Here is a 23,703-nt window from a genome sequence, read left to right on the forward strand (position 1 = left end):
TTTATCACACGAGTCAAAAAATAAGTACACCTCATAAAGGACTTGACAACACTTACTTCAAAGCAGGAAATAATTACTGGACATCCTTCAGAGTCCAGACCAATATAAGTAAGTAAGCACCAGGGTGCAATGCTTTCTGTCTGACCATTCGGTAGAGTGGGATTATATTGATAAAAGATTAACTTTGCTTTTATCTGTAGGAGCATTGCTGGGGCTCTAGACACACCCAAGATTTGGCTGTTTGGAAATTGTGGATGGTATGAGTAGGCATATGGGAAAGAAAATGCAGAAATAACATTTTAAAAGGTAGATCTACATAAACATTTCACCTTAGGTGACAATGTATTGTTTCTGTGACAAAAGGGTCAGTTGTTCCTGGTGACAAAAATGCTAACTCTGCACAGCTTTCAAGGCTTACTGGCTGTATTCAATATTCATCTACAATGTATTATCATTGTGGGAAGGCCCTGTCTGAAATAACAAATAAATCAAAAAGATTTTTCTCAAATCAATGAATGGTGCCTTTATTGCATAGGAAGGTCACTGCACAGTCAGAGCCCTGAAACAGGTGTATCTGAAATGCTACATTTTTCTGCAAGTTGCATGACTGTCCAAAATCAATAACAGGAATACAGTATAAAATATCAAAAGTTAATGCTTAGATTCAACAGCACAGGATGCATACTGGACAGTATATGTAGCCAACAGTGAGGCTTAATCCTGAAATATTCCGTGCAAAGCAGAGCCAAGTAAAAGCCATCATTCATTACTAACTGATTATGTGCTAAATAATATGATCTCTGAGTTCAGATGCCCCTGTGGCAGCAGGCCACCAGGAGCACATCATTGGGGAACTCCCCCAAACCTCCTCTAACTGGCCTGTACACAGCCAGGTTAAGAAATGATCTCCTACAGGCTAGACTCCTCCTGCCCAGAGCCTACCAGGTGCTATTTGACACAGTGCAGTTTGCATTCCCTGCAGTTTTCAGGACTGTCAGAACAAAACCCATTCTGATTAAAGCATTTTTCTTTGACTAGCAGGGCTCCTGTTGGATCTGTCAGTAGGGCCATTAGATCAGAATCTGCCTTTGAAGAGACTTGCAAATGGGCTTTATGCATCCTGCCTGTGGTACATGGCCAGAAGCAGCAACACAGGAAGCATGCTGTTCTCAGGTCACTTAATAATTGAATTGCTCCAAAATTCTACCTTCAACAAGACTAACTTATTCCACCCCTGAAGGAAAGGTGGAACCCTGCACAAAAATAATGAAGGTGGTGAGGAACAGCACCTAGAACAAATGGGACCTGATTCAAATCACTGGTGTCCATGCAGCCTCCAATTTCCATTTAATATTTTTAACTTGTAAGGACTTATCCAGAGACTTCCAAATCATGTTGCTGATTAGGAAACATCAGAAGATGCAGACAGAATTGACAGGATTTTATTTATAAGTAACAGGAATGTCTGAAGCATTAGGTAAGGGCTTGAGGAATAAAGCACGTCTACTTATTAGTCGTGAAAGAAATCTGAAATCAAATCACTTCACTGATGCCCTTCCACCTTTTTTTCTACTTCTGAGGAATGTGAGAGGGTCAAAAGCTTAATTGTACTGTGAAATCCAAGCTTTTTTGAGTAATTATTTTAAGTAATTATTTTGAGTAATTTTTTGAGTAATTGTTTGCAAAAGACTAGCACAGGTGTTTGTGTCCAAAATGAAGTAAAATCTTCTGCCCTTTATATCCAAATGTCATAGACTGTGAGGCTGACAGCCCGATCATCCACTCTGGTCCTTGACTGTAACAGTTAAGAGCCACCACACCAGCACAGCAAATGTCACAAGTTGTATGGTATCTCCTCATCTGCGGTTTCAGAGTTGTATCGTCCTCCACACTTCAAAATGCTGTTTGCTGATAAGGTGCAATGAAGTGTACCACAATATGTTAAGAATTGCCAAGCTTTCCCCAAGATGGTTTACACCATGCACCAACATCTGAAACAGCATTCTGAGATTTTTTTTGAGCAGATTTAGGCTACTTTGGGCAAAGTGCAAATGTACTGCTTTGAAAACCAAGCTTCAACCTAGAACTTTTGCAGTGCCTTACCTGTCTCTTCCTTTCCCGTGAAGAGTAAGCACAACTCTTCAACTACTTACCACATCAATGTATTAGGAATTTCCTTTACTAGCAACTCCTGTATTCCTTCATCTTTAAAAACACACCATGCAGGTATAGGACTATTCTGCAGGTGGGTGAAGAAAATAAATTTTTACATGAGATCAAAACTGGAAAAATTCTTAGGAGGAAGCTCCAGTGAGAATTATGAGATGTGTGGACAATGCCTTTACCTCCAAAGTCAGTGTATCACATGCTGCTGGGAGGGTGAGCTCATGCTCTGCAGAACTGTGACACATGCTTTTTGTGTGCTCTGCTTCTCCAGCAGTATCCCACATTGGAGACAGTAGTTGGGCTAGACAGAATTTTGGTAAGGTTGACTTTGACTTTTTTAGAAGACCTGCCAGCATGCATGTTAACTCAAACATTCAAAGTAGAACAATTTATTAACAACATTTTACAACAATGCTTTCTCTTCACCTAAACTTCAAGGTAAACATGGGACTTGCAGCTAAAGGACTGTGTGTAGAACACTTACGGAGCACTTAAACCATGCCAACTTCATGGCAGCTGCTTTCACACCTGTTTATGAATCAAACTCACTTAACTACTGCGTTTTAAATAGTTTTCTATATAAAAATGAAATTTTAACAATTGTACTCATCTGAATATCATGCAAAGGTCTGAAAAGGATATGGGTAAGTACATTACACCTGATTGATGTGATTGCAAATTCCAGCTATGTTACACTAGCATCAACAAAGCAGTAAATGTGCATATGACACCCCAGGTACACTTTGATGTTATTGCATTCAAAAGGTGTGTGACTTTGGTAGAAGAAAAAACAGTCTGGTATATACAATTCCATGCTCAATGTGTCTCTGTACAGTTTATTTTACAGGATATGAGATGAGCACTGTGGTGCATATAAACTTGCAGAACAATATAGGAAAATACAGTTTAACCATATGAAATTGTTTTACAGAAGACAAACATTATGTTGTGGAAATGCCTTCGATATTGAAGGACAACATCCATACTGACATAAAGTAGCTTCCACCAAACTCTGCCAGTATACCCAAGCTGAAGATCTGCCCCTTAAATGCTTTCTGCATTCAACTTCTTCAGGCTGGTGATTCCTTCATGTACCTTTATGGAACAAACCTCATCCTATAATTTGCACAATGATGCAAGATTTACTAATTACCCAGACAGAGACTGTATGATACATAAACTATTTTAAGAGGTCTAGTCAGCCAAAATTTATGGAATGTTACAAAACTCTGGTTAAACATCTTTAAAAAGAAATTAGTAGTGGCAAGAGACATCTTTTCTAAAATTTTAGAATGTATTTAGCAAATTACACAAAAAGGACCAAACAAGCAATCTTATTTTAGCAGAAAACTCTGTTTTACTGTATGACTGGTAATCTGGCCTACCCTTGAATCCTTGCTGCCAGAATGTCTGCAAAACCGTTTGGTAGATTTTTCACTGTCTTGGGCTGCTGGAAAAATGGAAATTAAAGAGAAGAAAACATTTGCCCAATACTAGAACCTGTTGCTGGTGGGGTTTTGTTTGTTTTTTGTTTTTAAATTTCATTTTAATGAATAGAGGTTTCTGTCCCTAAGAATGTTTTTGTCATATTGAAGTAACAGAGTGGTAAATGGGTATCAAAATTCCTTATGTTCTTTTGAAAATCTCAGTCATCCCATCAAAACACCTCCAAAGGAACAAGGGATTTCAGGTCAAGCATTCCCAAATTCAAATGACTAAGATTGTCACATCATGCAGATGTGAGATCCCTGAAATCGCTGTTCAGCTTTGGACTTCCAGTACCAGAAAAATTGTTCCAAGCAACTGCTTTAAAGAAGAGTCAAGGTTTGTTTTTACAAAATAGCATTACTTAATCCCCAAATGCTACTTGACTCAACTATATTTTATGCAGAACTGCCTGCTTATTCCCTACTGAGACCCTTATACTGAGACCACTATACCTATGTGTCAGAAGATTAAGTTAAAACTGTCTTTCAATGCAGTTAAGTCTAACATGGCTAACATTTCCTTCTCCATTTTCAGCACTATGATTTTATGATGCCTGTGTTAGACTGTAAATGATCAGTGATATAAAGGCAGGAATATGTAAGTGTGAATGCCCTAAAAGAGTGCACCGTCCAGAACAAGGAGGAAGGGTTGAGATTCCTGCACAGATCTGTACGTACTGGCTGCTCCTAAGTTCTGAAAATTTTTAGGGTCAATCTGTGTATTTTATATGGTTGTAGCATGTACAATTTAAAGAGGCACTTCAAGAGGAACAACTAGCTCAGTTTTAGTAGGGTTGTGATACAAGCCATTATTCAGTTATTTATGAAATCAGTAGCTCTGAAAGACTATATATATTCAAAACTATAGTCTCGTCCACTCACTGAACCTGAATATAGCAGCTGAAAAGCTTTTGTTCTTAATATCCACTGAGTTTGTCTCTTACAATACACCTGAAACAGTTCAACTTAATGTAAGTTGAGGGAGTTAAATTTGAATGTTTCAAATTTGTATTTTTATGTAATTAGTATGCTATTACTGTACGACAAATTTTATTGGTCTCTAAAAGATTTTGTCCATGTACAATTGTTAGAATCAGATGTTTCATTAGGCACAAAAGGTTTCTGCTTTGAGAACACATGGGATTAGAAATTTAAGTTAAATTGTGCTATGTGTTGGTCCCTTCAGAAAAAATCTCCAGGGAGAAAAGATAAACTGTGACTTGCACGAAAAGGAGTCATTGCACTTCCAAACCTAGTGGCTGTTTAGAGAACTCCAAAACAAAACGCAAAACAACATCTCCAAAAAGCAAGCACTTACCAGCCTCAGAAAATATCCAGAAGCGTGAAGTTTGGTCAGCACATAAAAGCAAAAGAAATGTTCTATGAACATTCAAAATCAAAGAAAAGATCTTGAAAACTGGTGTATGTCAGTAACAAAGGGGGGGGGGGTGTAGTAACAATGAAGTTGAAGAAATTAAAATTGACAGATGCCCTCTTACATAAGATCTACTATGAGACAATGTAATGAATAATATTTATACAACAGTTCTCAGGAGGAAGACAAGGACTTGCTGATGTGAAAGATGACATCATAATTATGTAAAAGAAAGACTGTGTTCTCCAAGCTCCTGGAGAATACCTGCACACCAGGCTTGATACATTTCTGCCTGACTCACAGCCAGTTCAGTGCCGTGGCACAGGACATCATACTACTGCCAAATCCAAAAAACATTCTGCAGTCATCAGTGTGGTATTGTCACATATCAGTCTCCTGCTTGCACAATCATATGCTAGTCAGAGAGCCCTGTATCAAGGAAGAGATACAAGGGAACATTTCATTACTGATTTTCATATGCTAAGCAAAATTCAGCAATGAGCCTTCTACTGGACCCGTCAGGGTTCTGAGGGAGATGAGTGCCTAGCATCAAGCTCAGATTTCATTGGGGCAATTAAATATTTTACTATCTTATGTGTACGCTTTTTAATTTGAATCTGCCTGTGACTATCGCCTGCCTGGTTAAGAGGGACCAGCATGCTCCTCTGTAAAATGTCAGATGCCTCCACCATGCACAGAAAGACACCACTCAGCTGCTCCTGAACACTGTACCGGAGGAATGCCCATACGGGAAGAATTATTCACAGCAATGCTTCGGAAACCACTACGTCTGGGACTTGATTCTTCTGTTTGAACATGTGCTGGATAGCAAAACGCCTACAGACTTTACATAAGGCTCAGTGATCAGGAAAAAAGACATTGTTCTTGCAAAGTAGAAATGTAAGAGTGACCAGGACTGCTTCCAGGACATCAAACTCTTGACTCCCATCTCTAGGAATAGGCCCAGCAGGCTGCACTAGTGCAAAACAGCACACTGGCTATTACGAAATAGCAAATATTTTTTCTATTCAGAATGAAGCAATCAGTTGATCACACCAAGAAGCCACATCTACTCACTCCAGGGGTTCCTTCAAAGTGCTGGTTTGGATTTCTAAGGTGCTTCATAGTGAAGGACCCACCTGGGTAAGCAATGCTCTCGCTCTCTCTCTCTCTCTGTGATAAAACAAACAGATGGTCAGAGCCACTTTTTCACTTATTTTGGGAATTGGATCATTAGAGCAGCAACAGGAGAGCTGTAGGCTCTAGAGCCATGCTCCTACAATAGCCAATTACACACGGAGCTGTTGGGAACTGCATACAGCAGCTAGGTCTCATACATTAAGTATTTGAGATTCTCGTTTCTTAATGTTTACCTCATTGAGAGACTGAGGAGAAAAAAAAAAAAGGAAGCTTGTGAATTTCTATTCAATACCCTTATTTTCAAAGTCTCTGGTATCACCTGTGTGTGCCCTGATGACTTCCTAGAAACCTCTGACAGCTAAGCACTTCCAAAGAACAGGTCAAAAGAGTGTACATTTCTGCATAAAGACTATGGAGGCTCACTTCCAGCAAATATTTAAAGAATGATGTAAAAAAAGGTACAAGTTTAAAGATGTTCTGAGAAGGTCTGAGTAATTATGACTGCTACCACCATGTAAAAGCTTCCTGTGAATGCTTTATAGAAAATTCCTGTTAGGAAAATAAAATATAAGAAAATAAAGTGACTTAGCAGGCAGATCACTGTCCCAAAACAGCTATGCTTGCTTGCATTGCATCATGGGGTATGATTCTATGGGGTAGCAAAATTAACAAAAAGCATTTAATTCTGCAACAGAAAACTGAATATACATAAAGTTTAAAGAGAAACAGAGAACAAGTTTGCACATCACCTGCTACGCATGAAAGAACGAACGATTTCAATATATACTGTTACTGTGCAATATGGAAGAAATACAGCTACCCCACAGCAGCTCAGGTAGGGCTGCAGAGGGAAAAAAGTGTTCCAAGAACATAAGAAGGATTTCCATATGTCTTTCAATGCTCTTATGATCTTTTAACATTAAAAAATAAAAATTAAAAATTAAAGCCATCTCTAAAGATCCCAGCATCAAGTAATTACAGAATGGCTGAGGTTGAAAGGGATCTCCAGAGATCACTTAATCTGTTAGTTTAACAGCCCCCCTGTTGAACTTCATGAGGTTCCTAACCACCCAACTCTCCAGCCTGTCCAGGTCCCTCTGAATGGCAGCACAGCCCTCTGGTATATCAGCTCCTCCTCCCAGTTTTGTGTCATCACCAATCTTCCTGAGGGTGCATTCTATTCCGTCATCCGGGTTACTGATGAATAAATCCAACAAGACTGGACCCAGTACGGACCCCTGGGGGACACTACTAGCTTACAGGCGTTTAAGCAGACTCTGTACCGCTGATCACAACCCTCTGAGCTCTGCTATCCAGCCAGTTCTCAATTCACCTCACTGTCCACTCATCCATCCCACACTTCCTGAGCTTGCCTATGAGAATGTTACGGGAGACAGCGTTGAAAGCCTTGATGAAGTTAAGGTAGACAACATCCACTGCTCACCCCTCATCTATCCAGCCAGTCATTCCATCATAGAAGGCTTTCAGATTGGTTAAGCATGATTTCCCCTTGGTGAATCCATGCCGACTACTCCTGATGACCTTCTTAGCCTCCACGTGCTTGGAGATTACATCTGTTCCATCACCTTTCCAGGGATGGAGGTGAGGCTGACTGGCCGGTAGTTTCCTGTGTCCTCCTTCTTGCCCTTCTTCAAGACTGGAGTGACATTGACTACTTGGGGCAGAATGGCTGGAAAGCTTCCAGAGGAAAAGGATCTGGGGGCGTTGGTTGATGCTCACCCTGAACATGAGCTGACAGTGTGCCCAGGTGGCCAAGAAGGCCAATGACATCCTGGCTTGTATCAGGAATAGCGTAGCTCACACCGGTAATTGTCCCACTGTACCCTGCTCTGGTGAGGCTGCACCTCAAGTATGGTGTTCAGTTTTGGGCTCCTCACTACAAGAAGGACATCAAGGCCCTGGAGCATGTCCAGAGAAGGGTAATGAAGCTGGTGAAGGGCATTGAACACAAGTCCTATGAGGAGCAGCTGAGGAAACTGGGGTTGTTTAGTCTGGAGAAAAGGAGGCTCAAGGGAGAACTTGTTGCTCTCTCCAACTACCTGAAAGGAAGTTGTGGGGAGCTAGGGGTCAGCTTCTTCTTGCAGATAACTAGCGATAGGACAAGAGGGAATGGCCTCAAGTTGCGCCAGGGGAGGTTCAGGTTGGAAATTAGGAGACATTTCTTGTCAGGAAGAGTGGTCAGGCATTGGAAGGGGTTGCCCAGGGAGGTGGTGGAGTCACCATCCCTGAGGGTGTTTAAGGAAAGGCTAGATGTTATACTTAGGGTCATGGTCTAGTGAGTAATATTGGTGGTTGGGAGATGGTTGCACCAGATGATCTCAGATGTCTTTTCCAACCTTAATGATACAATGATTGGTTTTCTTCCAGTCCTCAGACACCTCTCCTGTTCTCCATGACCTTTCAAAGATGATGGAGAGTAGCCTACCAGTGAAATAGCTTTCGTACAAGAGAACAACTGAAGACTTACAACACAAGTTCAACATATAGAAGTGACTAGCAAACAAGGGTTATGGATGTGAGTGAATCTAGAGCAGGATGGAAATCTGAGAATTAGGCCTTTTTGAATCTTGCTCTATGAAAGCAACTGGAATCCTGCCAGTGATGGAGAGAGTGCACTTCGCCAGTGTTGCAAATGACTCATTACTTTCAGCTCATTAACTCAAACAGAAATCAGCTGACAGCATTGGATCCAGAATCAATTCTGTTAGGAAAAAAGTTAAAAGAATACCTCAGAGAAAGACTTACAAGGACTTTCTATTGAGTTAACTGTACCAGAAGAATATATCTTAGAATATACAGGCAGACTGGTATAGACAATGAATAAAATGTAGGCATTCTGTACAGTAGCTGAAATAACAGTTGCATAACACCTCACCTGTTGTAGCACCTGAGTCAGGACACCCAAGGGATTCAAAGCCACCGGAGATCTTAGAGCCCTCTAGCTCAGACAAGAACTCAAAAGCTCTGCTTGAACTGGAGATCACCAGGGAACCAGAAATTTGGCAGCATGATACAAGTATGTATGAGACAACATTGCTTAATCCTAGAGAGGGAGCTATGCAGGAGGGGAAGGCCTTTGAAACACAGGCAGCTTCAAAAAAACCAAAAAACAGGGCAAGTGGAGCTACCAGATGAGAATCAAAGGCAAATTCCCACTAATAGTGCTTCTTTAGGTAAAAGCAATCAATACTAATCAAAAGCCCACCTTCTGTTCTGTGAACATGGAACCATATGAAGATGCAAGGCAGCATCAAACAACAAAAAACAGTTTGGTACCTATAGCAACTAGAACAGTAAAAACTTGTATGACGTGTGTTGACTCATCTGCCAGAAAAACAAGATCACACCAGAGCTCAGGACCTATGGTGGCAAGAGACTTTTTTTGCAACTCGATGATGAATAGAGCAATGCTGAAACTCCCAGAGTAATCTTGGTAAGAACAAACATGAGGGCAGGCATCCATGCTTCCCTTCAAACACGCCACTACTACTTTAAAGATATTGGCTGTTCAGAAGCATAGGATCTCCATCAATCGCTGATTTGTAAGGTGTCACACTGTCCAAGATCCATCAGCCAGACTAGGTAATGGGCCAAGCATCACTGATTCCAATCTGCAATGTGGTACCACAATGGAATATCATTCGTAGAAAATAACATTCAAATTGTTTTCAAGCAACAGCAAAACTTCCCTAATGCTTCCATCAATAACAAGATAAAATTCTTATTATATAGGAAATATTTCACTGAGTACAGAGCAGTTCCATGTAAGGGTTTGCTGAGCCATCAAATAAACAACAGCCAGACACAAGTGCACACCTCATATTATGCAAGAAAAACAAAGATACAGCCTCCACCAAGAGAATTATCATTCTACACAGCTCACACTTTCCTGCAACATTTCTAATAGACCAAAAAGTAGAAGTAGGAAAATGGCCTGGAAATAATTAAAAAACAACAACAAAAACCAAGTAATCAGAAATTGCAACTGAGAATTGAGAGCAGTTTAAGAAAACCATAGAAGTGGAACCAAAATACATTTCAGCCCTCACAGAAACCTGTGCGAATGGACAGTATTTCCAGTTCAAAGCAGATAAAATAATAAACAACTGTGAAAAAAGGAGGAAAAATAAACTGTAATTGGTAACAGAGTATTTCAGATATTTATTAAGGAGAATACCATTTAAAGTGCACAACTAGCTTGTTTGGTTTTGCAATCAAAATGTGATGAGATGTCATCAAGACTGCTCATTTTAACTTGCAGTGAGGCTTAGAATACAGGGGTTGACTTTAGACGCAGCTCTCAAGTACAGCAGTAAATTTTGGCCACTGAAGTTTTGAAAGCTCACCATGAATTTGTGGTTTTTAAAAAAAAAGTACCTGTCCTCCAAAGTGCATGGTAGAAATAGGAAAAGTACAAATCAATATGCCAAAAAGAATCATATTGAGAACAGAGTGTGAATGAATAGGAAGACTGAAAAAGCCCTATCAGCACAAAACTTCCCTGTTCAAGCAGCATAAGAAGAGTTGAAGTAAAATGTGTGGAGTCTAACAGTTCAAAGACAGAGTGACACTTAGGCAAACTATGGTTCAGGCATCAGCATGCTGGATGCTTCCAACACTGAGAATAAAATTATAACTGCAGATTATGAAGTGTGTAACTGAAGGGCAGTATGGTAAGTGTCAGGTCTAACAATCAGCAACAACAGGAAGAGTGATCCTGAGAATGCAGCAGTCACAAAATCGCACCTGCCAATGTGCAAAGGTTTATAAAGGCTAGCAACACAGCAGAGAAGGGTGCTGAAGAGACATTTGCTTTTGCAAGATGGGAATGACTTGTAATATCAGATTTTTTAAGGTGAATAAAAGGTGATTCATTCTTTTTCTATGAATCTATACTGGTAAAGAGGTGGTTGAAAAAAAGAAAAAGCCACTCTATGAGAATGCAACAGAATTCAGTTTGAAATGACAAGCCAGAAAAATAATCACTTGCAGCAATATTTTAAAAAGTATTTCAGATAAGACTTCTCTGCATCTCAGCTTGTGTTTGTAAAGGGGAAGATTAATTCTCAGTGATCTAATCACAGCACAGTAACTTAAATACTCTGAGATTGGTGAACAAAAGCTTAAAATAACAGCCAAGCGGAAGACACAATTTTGGTACGGGGGAAAAGGGACGTTAATAATGAGATATAGTAGGGCAAAACTGTGGATCAAATGAAAAAGTATAGTTTGGGATACTGTAGTTAATACCACCCTACACAATGAGGAAAGGCTATAGTGGTGAAAATCAAGGTTTCACAGAATCACAGAACGGTTAAGGCTGGCAGGGATCTCTGAAGGTCATCTGGTACAACTGCCATGCTCAAAGCTGGGCCAGCCACAGCAGGTTGTCCAGGACAGTATCCAGGTGTCTTTTGAAGATCTCCAAGGAGGGAGACTCCAGAACCTCTCTGGGCAACCAGTTCAACAAGTTTCTGCTGGATATAAAAGCAAGAATCTTGAGTATAAAATGCCGAAATAACAGAATCATAGAATATTCCGAGTTGGAAGGGACCCACAAGGATCATCAAGTCCAACTCCTGGCACCACACAGGTCTACCCAAAATTTTAGACCATGTGACTAAGTGCACAGTCCAAACACTTCTTAAATTCCAACAGGCTTGGTGCAGTGACTACTTCCCTGGGGAGCCTGTTCCAGTGTGCAACCACCCTCTCAGTGAAGAACCTCTTCCTGATGTGTAGCCTAAACCTCCTCTGCCTCAGCTTGACACCATTCCCGCGGGTCCTATCACCGGTGATTAAGGAGAATAGATCGGCACTTGCCCCTCCACTTTTGGGCCCTCTAATATATTAACAGCAACACTGATCAATCAGTCAGAAATAACAGTGGAAGAAGAAAATGAACACCTTTTAAAAAACAGTCTCCAAACTACCAAACACTGTGCCAAGAGCTGTGTTGAATTTTTGGTAAGGAAAAAAACCGTTTAAATATATGATGATGCAGAAGTGCTGGGCACCTACAGCTATACTTAATGCAGTCTAGAATCACAGATACGTGGTACCTTTGAAAATCAGGATCTAAAAAGATAAGCATAATTTAGCTACATGAACTTGATAATTAAATATAGCTAAAGTCTCTGATATTCAACTGAAGGAACCAACAGAGGGCAATTTAAACTTGAATCCCAAACAAAATGTTAGAGAGTTGTCTTTAAAAAGACACCATGAAAAAACATCCTGCATAAGCAGGAAAGGTTTTGAGCATCTCATTTACTCCTTGGTATATAACTTCTTTCTGTCATTGAGCTAATTCTGTCATTGAGCTAATGAGGTAGGTATAGCACAATAAAGTCTTTCCTGGTAAATAACACCTTCAACTTTATCAATTGGCCTAGAACAGAAACAATGACAATAATAGGTTTATGTATCCCTGAGAGGGAGTATAAAACAGGAAGAACAAGAGTCCTCTCTATAGATATGGGGGAAAAGGGCCATGGTGGGAAACTGTGTTATATGAAATAAATGTATTTGCACAACGTTGCTGCAAGATATGCAAGTTTTACAGATGGGGGAGCCAGAAAGTTAATTGACTTGCCTGTGGTCATGAAAGCAGTCAGTAACAGACCTGGGGTTCATGATTAGGGCTTCCTTGCCTCCTGCATCATGTTCGTTTACCCACTTGCTGGCCAGAGGAGACACTGCATTGTTGTTCTAACATACTATATACGATAGCCATGCAAGGGATATAGCACAAAGTCACTGAAGAACACAGTTCTCTCTGTACCAGAAAGCAGATTTCTTCTGGAAGCTGCGTGCAATTGAGAACCTTTGGTGGGAAGTGCACACCTGTTTTCTTCACCTTGGAATGTTTGGTGTTTAAGGCTTAGTTAGCACAATGAAAACCATTTTAATGACTAAATGTAACAGAGATAGCCCGTACAGGCATAAATTACAAGGTGTCTGGTAGTGGAACAACCTTTTCCATATGCTCTTCTGACCCCTAAAAAAAACATTAGCCTGGTTAATTCATCACGTACAACTATAAGAACAGTCTATATTTCCATGTCCACAGGTCGGATATCTCCAGTTTTGTGTTCTTTTACCCACAATTCTCTGTCTTTGGCAGGATCCACTTTCCGAAGCAACTGATCCACGAGCTCTACTGTCTGAAATAAACAAAACAAGAATCAAAATGTCAAGGGTGCATTTCAAGTGGATACAGTTATTGCTCTAAAGTGCAGAACTGCTTTGGGCATGCCTGTGTGGCATTTGCTGACAACTAAGAACTGCATGTACTTGAGGCCAGGGGACAACAGCCAGAATGGGAAGCCTTGTAGCAGGAAGCAGAAAAAAGGCAGGCCTGCAATGTCAGGCAGAGACAAGCTTCCTATACCAGGCACCAGCCAGTCAGTCTCTTGACTCTAGATCCGCAAGCTATACCTTACATCAAATACAACCATGTATTGCAGGTCAGCATACATCCTCTGTATTTAAATATTTGAAAACTAGACTTTTTAAAAATGAAAAATATACTCCCTCTCCCAACAGTGAAATTGTCTATTTACCATCTTTCATTGCAAGAAAAAATGACCTTGAGGTGTAGCATATGTTGCTGGGAGAGCTGGTAACAGCTCATGCTGGTCAAATGAAATTCAATACCCCAGCTAAAAGCTGTGATCCAGTAGTATGAAATGTAAGCAGGATCAGGAAGTCTTGGAGGAACAGGACTGGAGGGTTGCACTACAGTACTGCTGCAAACTTAACAAGCTGACAACATGCACTACTTCCACATCTCTTTTTGTTATCAAGTTAGTCAGATCAGGATAGGGACCATTCAGCTCAGATGAAATGCAGTAAAGACCAAAGGGATTAAACAAAAAGCAGACTTACACTTTGGTTGAACATGTCTGTCTCGTGCCGCAGCTGTGTATACTGACAAAGATGCTGCCGAATCATCTCCACCCTTTCAACTTCTAGTCTCTCAAGCTCCTGAAGAGGAAAAAAAAAAAAAAAAAAAAATCAAGTCCACATTTTTCTTGGAAGCTGATCTGGAAGGCCCATCCTCCCAAAGGATGACATACAAAAGGTCAGTGCAATACAGCCCCAGTCAGTGCAATACAGCCCCAGGGTCATGCTTTGGAACTGAATTCTGAGGTTCCCCCTGAATTGCAAAGAAGAGACAGCAAGCAACAGAAGTCACTTCAGCCTTAGCCAAAGGACAGAAAAGAAGGGTAAAACTTTGCATTGTTTTCAGGGATACTGCAAGCCAAGAGGGAATCTGTTTCCTGCAAGAAGCTTTGCATGTTTGTTGAAGTTAGCTCCGGTGATTCCTTGGGGAAGCAGGAGACCATGTCAAGGTGTATGACTCAGAGGGCCTATCTTCTGTCGAACCGGACACCTGATAGCAGTTTTATCTGTTCACTAGATGATGGGCTGGGACAAATCTCCACCTTGCCCAGCTGGCAGCGAGAATCATAGAATCATAGAATATCCCGAGTTGGAAGGGACCCACAAGGATCATCAAGTCCAACTCCTGGCACCACACAGGTCTACCCAAAATTTTAGACCATGTGACTAAGTGCACAGTCCAAACGCTTCTTAAACTCCAACAGGCTTGGTGCAGTGACTACTTCCCTGGGGAGCCTGTTCCAGTGTGCAACCACCCTCTCAGTGAAGAACCTCTTCCTGATGTGTAGCCTAAACCTCCTCTGCCTCAGCTTGACACCATTCCCGCGGGTCCTATCACTGGTGATTAAGGAGAATAGATTGGCACCTGCCCCTCCACTCCTCCTCGTGAGGAAGTTGTAGACCATGATGAGGTCTCCCCTCAGCCTCCTCTTTTCCAGGCTGAACAGGCCAAGTGACCTCAGCCGCTCCTCATACGTCTTCCCCTCTAGGCCCTTCACCATTTTCGTCGCCCTCCTCTGGACACTCTCCAACAGTTTTATATCCTTTTTGTACTGTGGTGCCCAGAACTGCACACACTACTCAAGGTGAGGCCGCACCAGCACAGAGTAGAGAGGGAGAATCACTTCCCTCAACTGACTAGCGATACTGTGCTTGATGCACCCCAGGATACGGTTGGCCCTCCTGGCTGCCAGGGCACACTGCTGGCTCATATACAACTTGCAGTCAACCACAACTCCCAGATCCTTCTCTGCAGGGCTGCTCTCCAGCGTCTCGTCGCCCAGTCTGTACGTATAGCCAGGGTTGCCTCGTCCCAGGTGCAGGACCTGGCACTTGCTCTTGTAAGCCCAGCAATGCTTTAGTTGAAAAGACAGGTGGTTTCTAACTTTCCTGTTGATTTTTTTTCTGCCTCCCTCTTCTCTGAAGGCCAGCTAGGACTGGGGAGGGCAGTATGCCTCCTGGATTCTGATACTGTTACTGTGCATCAAAATCTGCATTTAGTCCTCTCCTTGGCCACCTGCGTGGGAGTAGTAGAAGCAGCATGCCACAGAAGTCTATCTCTAAGGATACAAACTAAAATTGGCTTAACACTCCCCTCTGATGTATTACTAGAAAGTTCTGCATCCACAGGGACATTAGTGGGGTCAAATCTTTAAACCAAAATTGCATTCAGAGAGCATTTCTGATGTCTGCTTACTGGGCACCATGGTGAGTGCAGCCTCAGCATACACAAGCAGGCAGGCTGCTTCATTGCCTTCACTGTGCTTACTGCTATTTGTTAAATGTCTTGTGGGAAACAGATCCCTGATTATAGGGGACGAAAATCTCAGGTGGCACACCTGATGACACCTGGACGAAAATCTCAGGTGGCACACTATCTGCCTGGGGAATTAGAAGAACAAAGGAGCTCATGGTATGCACAGGACTGAAAAACTGATCTATTGCTGTTGCTGGCTGACGTACTGAGCTTATGGAAAGAAGTGGGCCAGTTTGAACTCAGACTCCCTTACTTAGGGCACATGTATGTGGGACCAAGAAACAGAACCCATTGTCCTAATGCTGATGAGCATGCGACACAAAGAATGTGCACTGTATGTGCAACACAAACTTCCTGAAAGAAGGCACACAAGGAAACTCAAATCTTCAAAATCTGACTCTCTTGACTGTGTGTTGTATATGAACAGATCAGATGCAGATTGTTTTTGAATTTAGATTTTATATTGATTATACTGAGACATATATTCAAATGTTTCTCAGCTTCCATTTCACAACAAACCAACCTACTGCGCAGGCTACAGGCTATGACAAAAGCACTTGAGTTGTACTGATTCCCCAGAAACATATATGCAACTTACATATGGCCACACCTCTGGCACTTATCAGTGAGAAAACACCAGCGCAGGTAAGAGGAGGATCAGATCCCTTACATATGGGAACTGCCAACTTTTCCTCTCTTGTTCTGCTTTTGGGATTATATCCGCCTCCTGGATTTCCATGCCCCATCTGCCTTTATTTATTTAGTGCACATCAAATATTGCACTGACACACTTCTAAATGCTGAGCAATTGACTCTGCTTCTTATTAGGAGGAGTCTGAAGCTTTGTGTTTGTCCAGTGAGGAAAATACTCACAGAAGATATTTTTATTTCCCACTTTTGAAAGTAACTGGCTGTCATTCAGAAGGGCTCTAAGGAATGGCATGAGGGAGGAGCCCTAAAGCTAACGTATGCATATTTCAAGGAATACAGCACATAAAGCGAGAAGAGTATCTTTGTATGCTAGTGACTAACCCTGAAGGCATATGCCCTTAGGGTGAATACTGTGAGCTGTGTTAGCATCAGAGAATAAGAACAGCAAGAAATTAAATGATATCTCTACTGAGCCAGCAATACTTGTGAAGAAACTTTAAAATCATAGAAACAAAAATTCATTAATTTATAAATGGATTCAGTGATTTAATGTGTGTCTTTCCATGTATTCCTTGCTCATTACTTCATCCTTCCTGGGGACAATTCCAGCATTCCGGCCCATAGGCAGCTCTGAACTGGTTTAGAGTCTTCTGCAAAGAAACAATTATCTCTGCCTTCCCCAAATGATATGTTTTTCTTAGAACTGAGAACACAAGATACCACAGGAGAGTTATCACCTAATTCTCCCAATGCTTTTCCCTGTAACTAGCTAAGTAATCAATGTTGCAAGTTATTAAAAGCTATTACAACTTTGCAATGCTATATAAACTTAAGATGCTAAACAGAGTTACATACCAGAGTGGTGGTCACCATTTCCTCAAACCACTTGGACTGTGCTTGATTATAAAGATCCACACAACGCATCAGATCATCTCCTGAAAAGTTCAAGACAGCAGCACTTTAGTCCTCTCTAGCTTGTATTATGAAGCTTAAAAGAAAGTTGTAGTTCATGTATTGTATAAAGATCAAAAAGTTTTGAAGGTCAGTCCTGGCAGAGCTGAACACAATTGTTAGATGGTATTTGTTAGGCACAATAAGAACAATTTGAACAAAACGTATGCAATTGATGTCTGCTTAAAGATCAGGTGATTGGGGTGAGAAACCATGAAGGAGAAAGAGAAAATTTTAAAATGAAAATATGAACACTAAGTAATATTTTATATAACGACCAAAACTATGAAAGATAGTTACTTCAGTTAAATTAAAGCTGGTCATAGAAAATTATATCAAAAAAATAAATAATTAAAATGGGAAATCATAATATTGAGTTATGGAGCTGCAGGATAGCAGCTCTGTAGTTCAGACTGCATTCTAAGACAGGTTTAAAACAGGAGAGAAGCATCAGGCTCAAGCTTTCTGAGATCAAGGGAAGCTTTTTTGCAGCAACCTCAACTGAACTGCACACTCTCATATTCTCCTTCTTCTGAAGATGCACAATTCCAGTCTGGCTCTGGCTTCCTCTCTTGTTCAGGGCAACAACCACACCTTATTGTGTTACTTGAAATTTTCTCCATTGTAGAGCTCTGCTCTGACAAAGAGGGTAAAGTGGGTGGCACGTTTGAGATTACCACTTTCTGACTAGTATATTCTCTTTCTTCTTTAAATGAGGCTCAGTTATTCCTTTGCTAATTGCTGTAATGTCTTGGTCCACAGTTCAAATTCATACAGTTCTTTTAGGTATAAAAAGATCTTTATACAGAAACCAGGGAAGAACTGAGCTTTAAGAACAGGACTACATAGACCAGAGAAGTGTCAAAGAAGTAAATGCATCTGAAAATTTGAGCCTCATGGACTTAAAACTTGGTGTGGCAACCAAAGTCTATAAAAACAAATGAACAGACCAGCCACATAGGATTCAGGGCTTAAAGTTTGGCAATATACTTATCTGCCCAGACAGGGGATGCCTAGGCTGACATGAAAACTGTGACCTAGCAGCTCCCACACTCCAGAAGACTCTCTAGGTATCAGACTCCAGATACTCTCCACCCACCTGCGTGAATCTGAGTCACTATACAGCCAGAAACATGAAAGTCATAGAACATATGACATGGAAGGAAGGAAAAAGCAACATCACTTATCAGTAAATGGTGGGATTATAGAAAGGGTGTGGTTTGAAGTGGTATCTGGAAGTCTCTAGTCCTACCATCCACTTGCAGCAGGCCTAATTTCAAAGCTAGATCATTAATGCTGCTGCTGTGTACATCCCAAGCACCCCAGAAAGGCTGCTGGGTAGCATTAACTGTGGGGATAAGGCCAGTCCTCCCCCTTCCATGGACTGTAACAGTGGCATGGTCTGGGAGAGTGATGGGGGGACTCAAGCCCAAACTCTTGGTTACTCCCTCCTTATCTTCATCTCTCCTTTGCTTGTTTGGTAAGTAACTATTACAAACAATTTCTGAAGACCCAGTGAACAGAGAGGTTGTGAATTTGCAGAGAGACAGAAGAATCATTTATCAAGGAGCCTCCTGTCACTAACACAGCATTTGTTCTCCTCAGATGGCTGCCTATACACACGGTCAAACTGTAAATGACTCTCATCAGTGGACTCAGAACCCAGAAAAGCCAAGAGAAGCCTTAGAGTTTTAAAACTGTTAAGGACCACTCTACCAAGGGACAGACCTATGAAAGGATGAACCACAGAAGCCCTAGTTAAAACATATTTTTATCAAAGGCACGAACAGGGATGCACATGGATCCCATGGAAGTGATTTGACTCTCTGTAAAACACATGCAAAAATCACATCGAGTAGTTTCGTCTTCACTACAGTATAACACACGCTACAATATTCTCAGTATTCCTTAAACAAATCATTTTAATCACTGAGTAACAGAGGAAAAATAGACAGAAAGTTCACTTTCAATGAAAAAGGCAGTGTAACAGGCACCCACATGGTTGGGGGTGACTGTGACTTAGGGAATAACCAAGCAAGGAACTACAATTTAAGGAAGAAACATCCTCAGTTGAGCAAAGATCTGTAACTACCTTTGACAGGAACTGTCAAGTGAAAAAATGAGATGCAGTCCCCCAAACAACTGTAAATAGGATTGGTCATATGGGCCTTAATCTTGCCAGTACTTGTGGTGTATGCAATGGTTACCTGAAGAACTTCTACAGACAGGAAAAATCTATGAAGATGGTATCAAAGACTGATAAGGCTTGTCCCATGAGAGAAACAAGAACCATATGTAGACACCACTTGGAAGACAAACCTCCAGAACTTGAGCTGCACATGAATCAGAAAAGGCTAAGGTCCTTTCTGTGGGAGAACAGAGGCTGGTACCACCTAGTTCTCTTTCATTGCAGTAATAAATGGCACTGAGCTGTGAAAAATTGACAGTAAGTTTAAAAGTTAAGATTGTACTTAGCTTGAACTGTAAACAGTGCTATGTTTCAGCCAAAAGTTCAGAAAAACTCAGGATATGGGGTGGGCCACGCTACCTCCATACCCTGTACATGATGTGTGGAGAGGAAGCCTGTAGTGTGCCTGCCCCTCTGAGAGCTCCCAGCGCTAAAAGTGCTTTGGTAGAGTATTTGAACATACCTGAAAGCGTGCATTTGCAGATCCACAATCACACCAAGAAAAGCCCCGAACTTCTTGCTTGCCATCTGGATGCCCTAGCTGATAGGAAGATTCAGACTCCTTCTTGCTTGCTCCCTCTGGACCCATAAAACTTGCCTTCATGGTTGCACACTAACCCAGCTTCAACAGGAGCGACGCAGAGCAATCTTAGCCCAGAACACCCCCTAGTTTGCTTACACTTCTTTGTGGATGGGCAACTGTATGTTTATAGCCCTGACTTGAGAGAGCCTAAACTACAGGTCTGCTGCATTCTGGACAAGCACCTGTCTGCTACCTGAATGGCAATAGGTCCTCCTCTGGCAGATTTTCAACTGAACTAAATACAACTTGAAAAAGTTACAAGCGTGTCTGGAAAACCCTAAGGGATTTAAAAACAGAGACCTCAGGCAGGAGACAGGCATCTCGTTGTCTCAGCAAGATCAACATCAAGCCACGATAGAGATGTTTCTGTCTGAAATCTGAAGCGTATAGGCAGGCTAAATAAGTTTACTGGACCCTAATTCCATCTCAAAATCACTTCAGGCTACTACAAACGTCTTTGAATCTGACTTTTAAAGTTTTGCAAACACTGTTATCTTAGCACACCTTTAGAAAACAAGTGTAATTCACTCTTCTTTCTGGCCAGTTACTGAAATCATCCATCATTTTCTGATGTCTGACTTAGAAAAACCTGGCTTAGTTTTTTCTTTGAAGAAAATTCTCCTCTTCAGAGGATTTAAAACCAAACATATCCATACCATGCTTCACATTGACTTCATAGCTGGAATCTTAAAAAAAAGAATGCAGATGGACAGGCAGTTCTATCCCAATTTTTCCTGCCACAATCTTCTCGGTGGCTTTCCTGGTGTAGCACTTACCTCCTGATGGCCCCTGGTCACAGGTACTCACCTGCCTGAGTGGACTTCCGCCTTGCCTTTTTAATTTCCTCTTCTGTCTTGTTGCTGAGTTTCACCTCCAGCTGCTGCGTTTTTGCTTCCAGATCCTTCTGTCTCTCTGTCAAGGCCTTCCGGGCCTTGGATTAATTAAAGAAGATCACATGTTTTTACAGGAAAAGAGCTTCCAACTGCTTTCAGACATCTATGACTTTTTCATACAAACGTGTCAGTAAGAAGTCAGGTTTCTAACCCAGTTTCAAGTACAAGGATTCAAGTTCCTAGGACACCATGTGGTGTCCAAAGAAGTGCCTTATTAGAATTTTTCACTGACCATCTGGACTCTCCCATAGGTCTCTGCCTATCTGCCTTACTGTACAAAAAGCATCATCAGACTGTCATGTTCTTTAGTAACTTTCTCATTATTTCTGGAACAAAAGGGAGCTGTAGTTTCTTCCAACTCTCTTAACCAGTATCACCAAGATACTTCTTCCACTTACTTCTCTCCTTAGGATCTGAATTGTTGAAAGAATTTCAAGTACACTGCAGAATTTATTTTCAACTACCCTCTGGTTTCAATATATATTTATCAGAAACTTTAGCAATAGGTAATCTTAGACTTATTTTAGAAAAACTAGTTCAGGTTCGTGACTACAGCAGTTCATAACATAGAAATCAATAACCTGAGACCTGTTTACAACTGATAATTTAATTACCTTACTTTAAAGTTCTTCAGGCTTTTAAAACCTGATTTATCAGTATAATTACTGAAATTATACCGGCAAATTAGTGAAGCATCTGAATTATAATTACCATATATGCATGCTGTCACCCCATTTGGTGAGGGTGCCTAAATATATTAAAAAAAAAAAAAATTGCTTTGTCCAGACTATTTCACTTGTTATAAAATAGGTCTTATTTGTTCTTTCTCCAGCATCTAAAACTAAATTTGGATAATTATATATTGTTAGCACCTTGGAGTTTTCCTGTAACTTACAATGCTTTTGAGGTGTTACTTGAATTTTTCAATTCACTTATAGACATTGGTCTTAGCTTGGTAGGTCGAAAGGTGGAGCTGCAGGAAAGCAATATGGTGAGAAGCTGTGTGCTTCAGGCAAACTGCTGACACAGCTTTTTTCTTTTTTTCCTTCTCAAGACTCCTATTTCTGATTCATTCGTTTCAGTATCCTACCGAGGACTGCGTTTCTTTGCAGATGTGATGGTAAATAACTAAGAATTTTACAGCAAAATGCATTCCGTGCATACATACAGTCTAATAATCTTGTGTATCCTGCCACACTTCTGCCCCTGAGCAAACTTCCTCATGTGCACTCTGGTCCTTAATGGAAATCCAAACAACCTCCTGGATTAACTGAGAGAGACATTTTCCTCTCCAGGTCATACCCAAGAGTATACTGGTTGAGGATACTGTAACAAACAGCCACACCATTTGGGGTAAGTGTCTTGGCAGCTGAGCCACAGGTATCTGTTTCCTGCCAACTACTGAGAAGACAGAACTATTTGTAGACAAAACTTTCTTTTAGTCATGACCTTAGCTACTACTGGATGGTCATATTGAAATAGTCCCTGAAACCAGCGTGTTGCTGTTTCCTGTGAGGCACATAAAACTGGAAGTAGGAGAAGGTTTGCAAATTATGGTGCCAGGTTTAAGGCTACCCTTCCTTGGCCATCTTCTTCTGGCCATTGTACAAGACGATATTGAGCCATACAAGCTTTTAGCCTGACCCTGCTGCTGTTCTAGTGCAATGCCTTTAAGATTTTGTGGGCAATACATGTGACTTCTGGATGCACATGAGCCAAGAGTATTTTCATCAAATGTATTAGAAATATATTATCCCAAATTGGAAAGGAGAAGATGCAACAAAAAGTTACTTTGGCAGTAACACATTAGCACTGTCTGCAGCACCCACTTTCCCAAAACACCAAACTATGCCTGCAGCCCAGCAAAGAATAACCAACTGCAGAAAGCACTCAGCAGAAATCTGTGGTTTCTCATCGTAAAATAGAAACTTTCCACTTGCAATTGTTTTTCTGTCCCAGACAGCAGTATCTCAAACTCTCCAGTTTGTTCTATTCCCACCTTTTCAACTGCTGCATAGCGGCTAGCCAGTTGCTTCCGTAAGTCTGCAATATGGTGGTCACACTTCTTCATGTCTTTCTTAAAGTTCTCTCTGAAGTTGAGCAGGGGTTTTTCTACCTCACTCTGAAGCTGAAAAAGAAAACATGAAGAAGAAATGGTGATAATGAGGAGCTGGGCAGTAATTCCTGGCTCTTCTGCTGAGAAGAGCTCAGGACAGAGTTAAGAATACAAATGCTGCAGACACAGGCCGTGGTTTATTGCAACACTTCTTGTGCCCAAGACAACCTGGAGTGATGCAAACATCAGCGCCTCACAAGACAGCTCTGCTAAGTGAATATTTACTGAAGGAAGCAGAAAGGTAGAAATTTTGTCTTCCTCCCCTGTTAAACTGTATCTCTCTTCTTAGACCTAAGATCAAACTTCAGACAATTATCACAGTACTGAGGTGCTCCAACTCTGACCTAACTGATGCAACCTACCTCCCAGAAAGTACACAAGTAAAACCTGCTAAACCTGACTGCAGTAAGGTTACTCAACACATTGAAGTTACACACCTGCATTTCTTGTACAGTTTAAACAGACGCA

At 41.1% G+C, this 23,703-nt stretch overlaps 1 protein-coding gene across 6 annotated transcripts in view; it reads right to left on the reverse strand.

Annotated features, from left to right (window-relative positions):
- Nucleotides 1-2,974: 2,974 nt before the first annotated feature.
- Nucleotides 2,975-23,703, reverse strand: part of GAS7 (growth arrest specific 7) — a 112,167-nt gene continuing 91,438 nt past the window's right edge. For all 6 annotated transcript variants that reach the window (XM_035561872.2, XM_035561871.2, XM_050714400.1 and 3 more), the window contains 5 exons: nucleotides 23,119-23,247; nucleotides 21,034-21,157; nucleotides 17,360-17,439; nucleotides 14,080-14,178; nucleotides 2,975-13,355 (listed from right to left, as the gene is read on the reverse strand). In XM_035561872.2, the coding sequence (XP_035417765.1) occupies nucleotides 13,242-13,355; nucleotides 14,080-14,178; nucleotides 17,360-17,439; nucleotides 21,034-21,157; nucleotides 23,119-23,247 (546 nt within the window). In that variant the 3' untranslated portion in view covers nucleotides 2,975-13,241. The remainder of the gene's footprint in view (nucleotides 13,356-14,079; nucleotides 14,179-17,359; nucleotides 17,440-21,033; nucleotides 21,158-23,118; nucleotides 23,248-23,703) is intronic.

Source organism: Cygnus atratus, chromosome 18, assembly GCF_013377495.2.
Source record: "Cygnus atratus isolate AKBS03 ecotype Queensland, Australia chromosome 18, CAtr_DNAZoo_HiC_assembly, whole genome shotgun sequence".
NCBI lineage: Eukaryota > Metazoa > Chordata > Aves > Anseriformes > Anatidae > Cygnus > Cygnus atratus.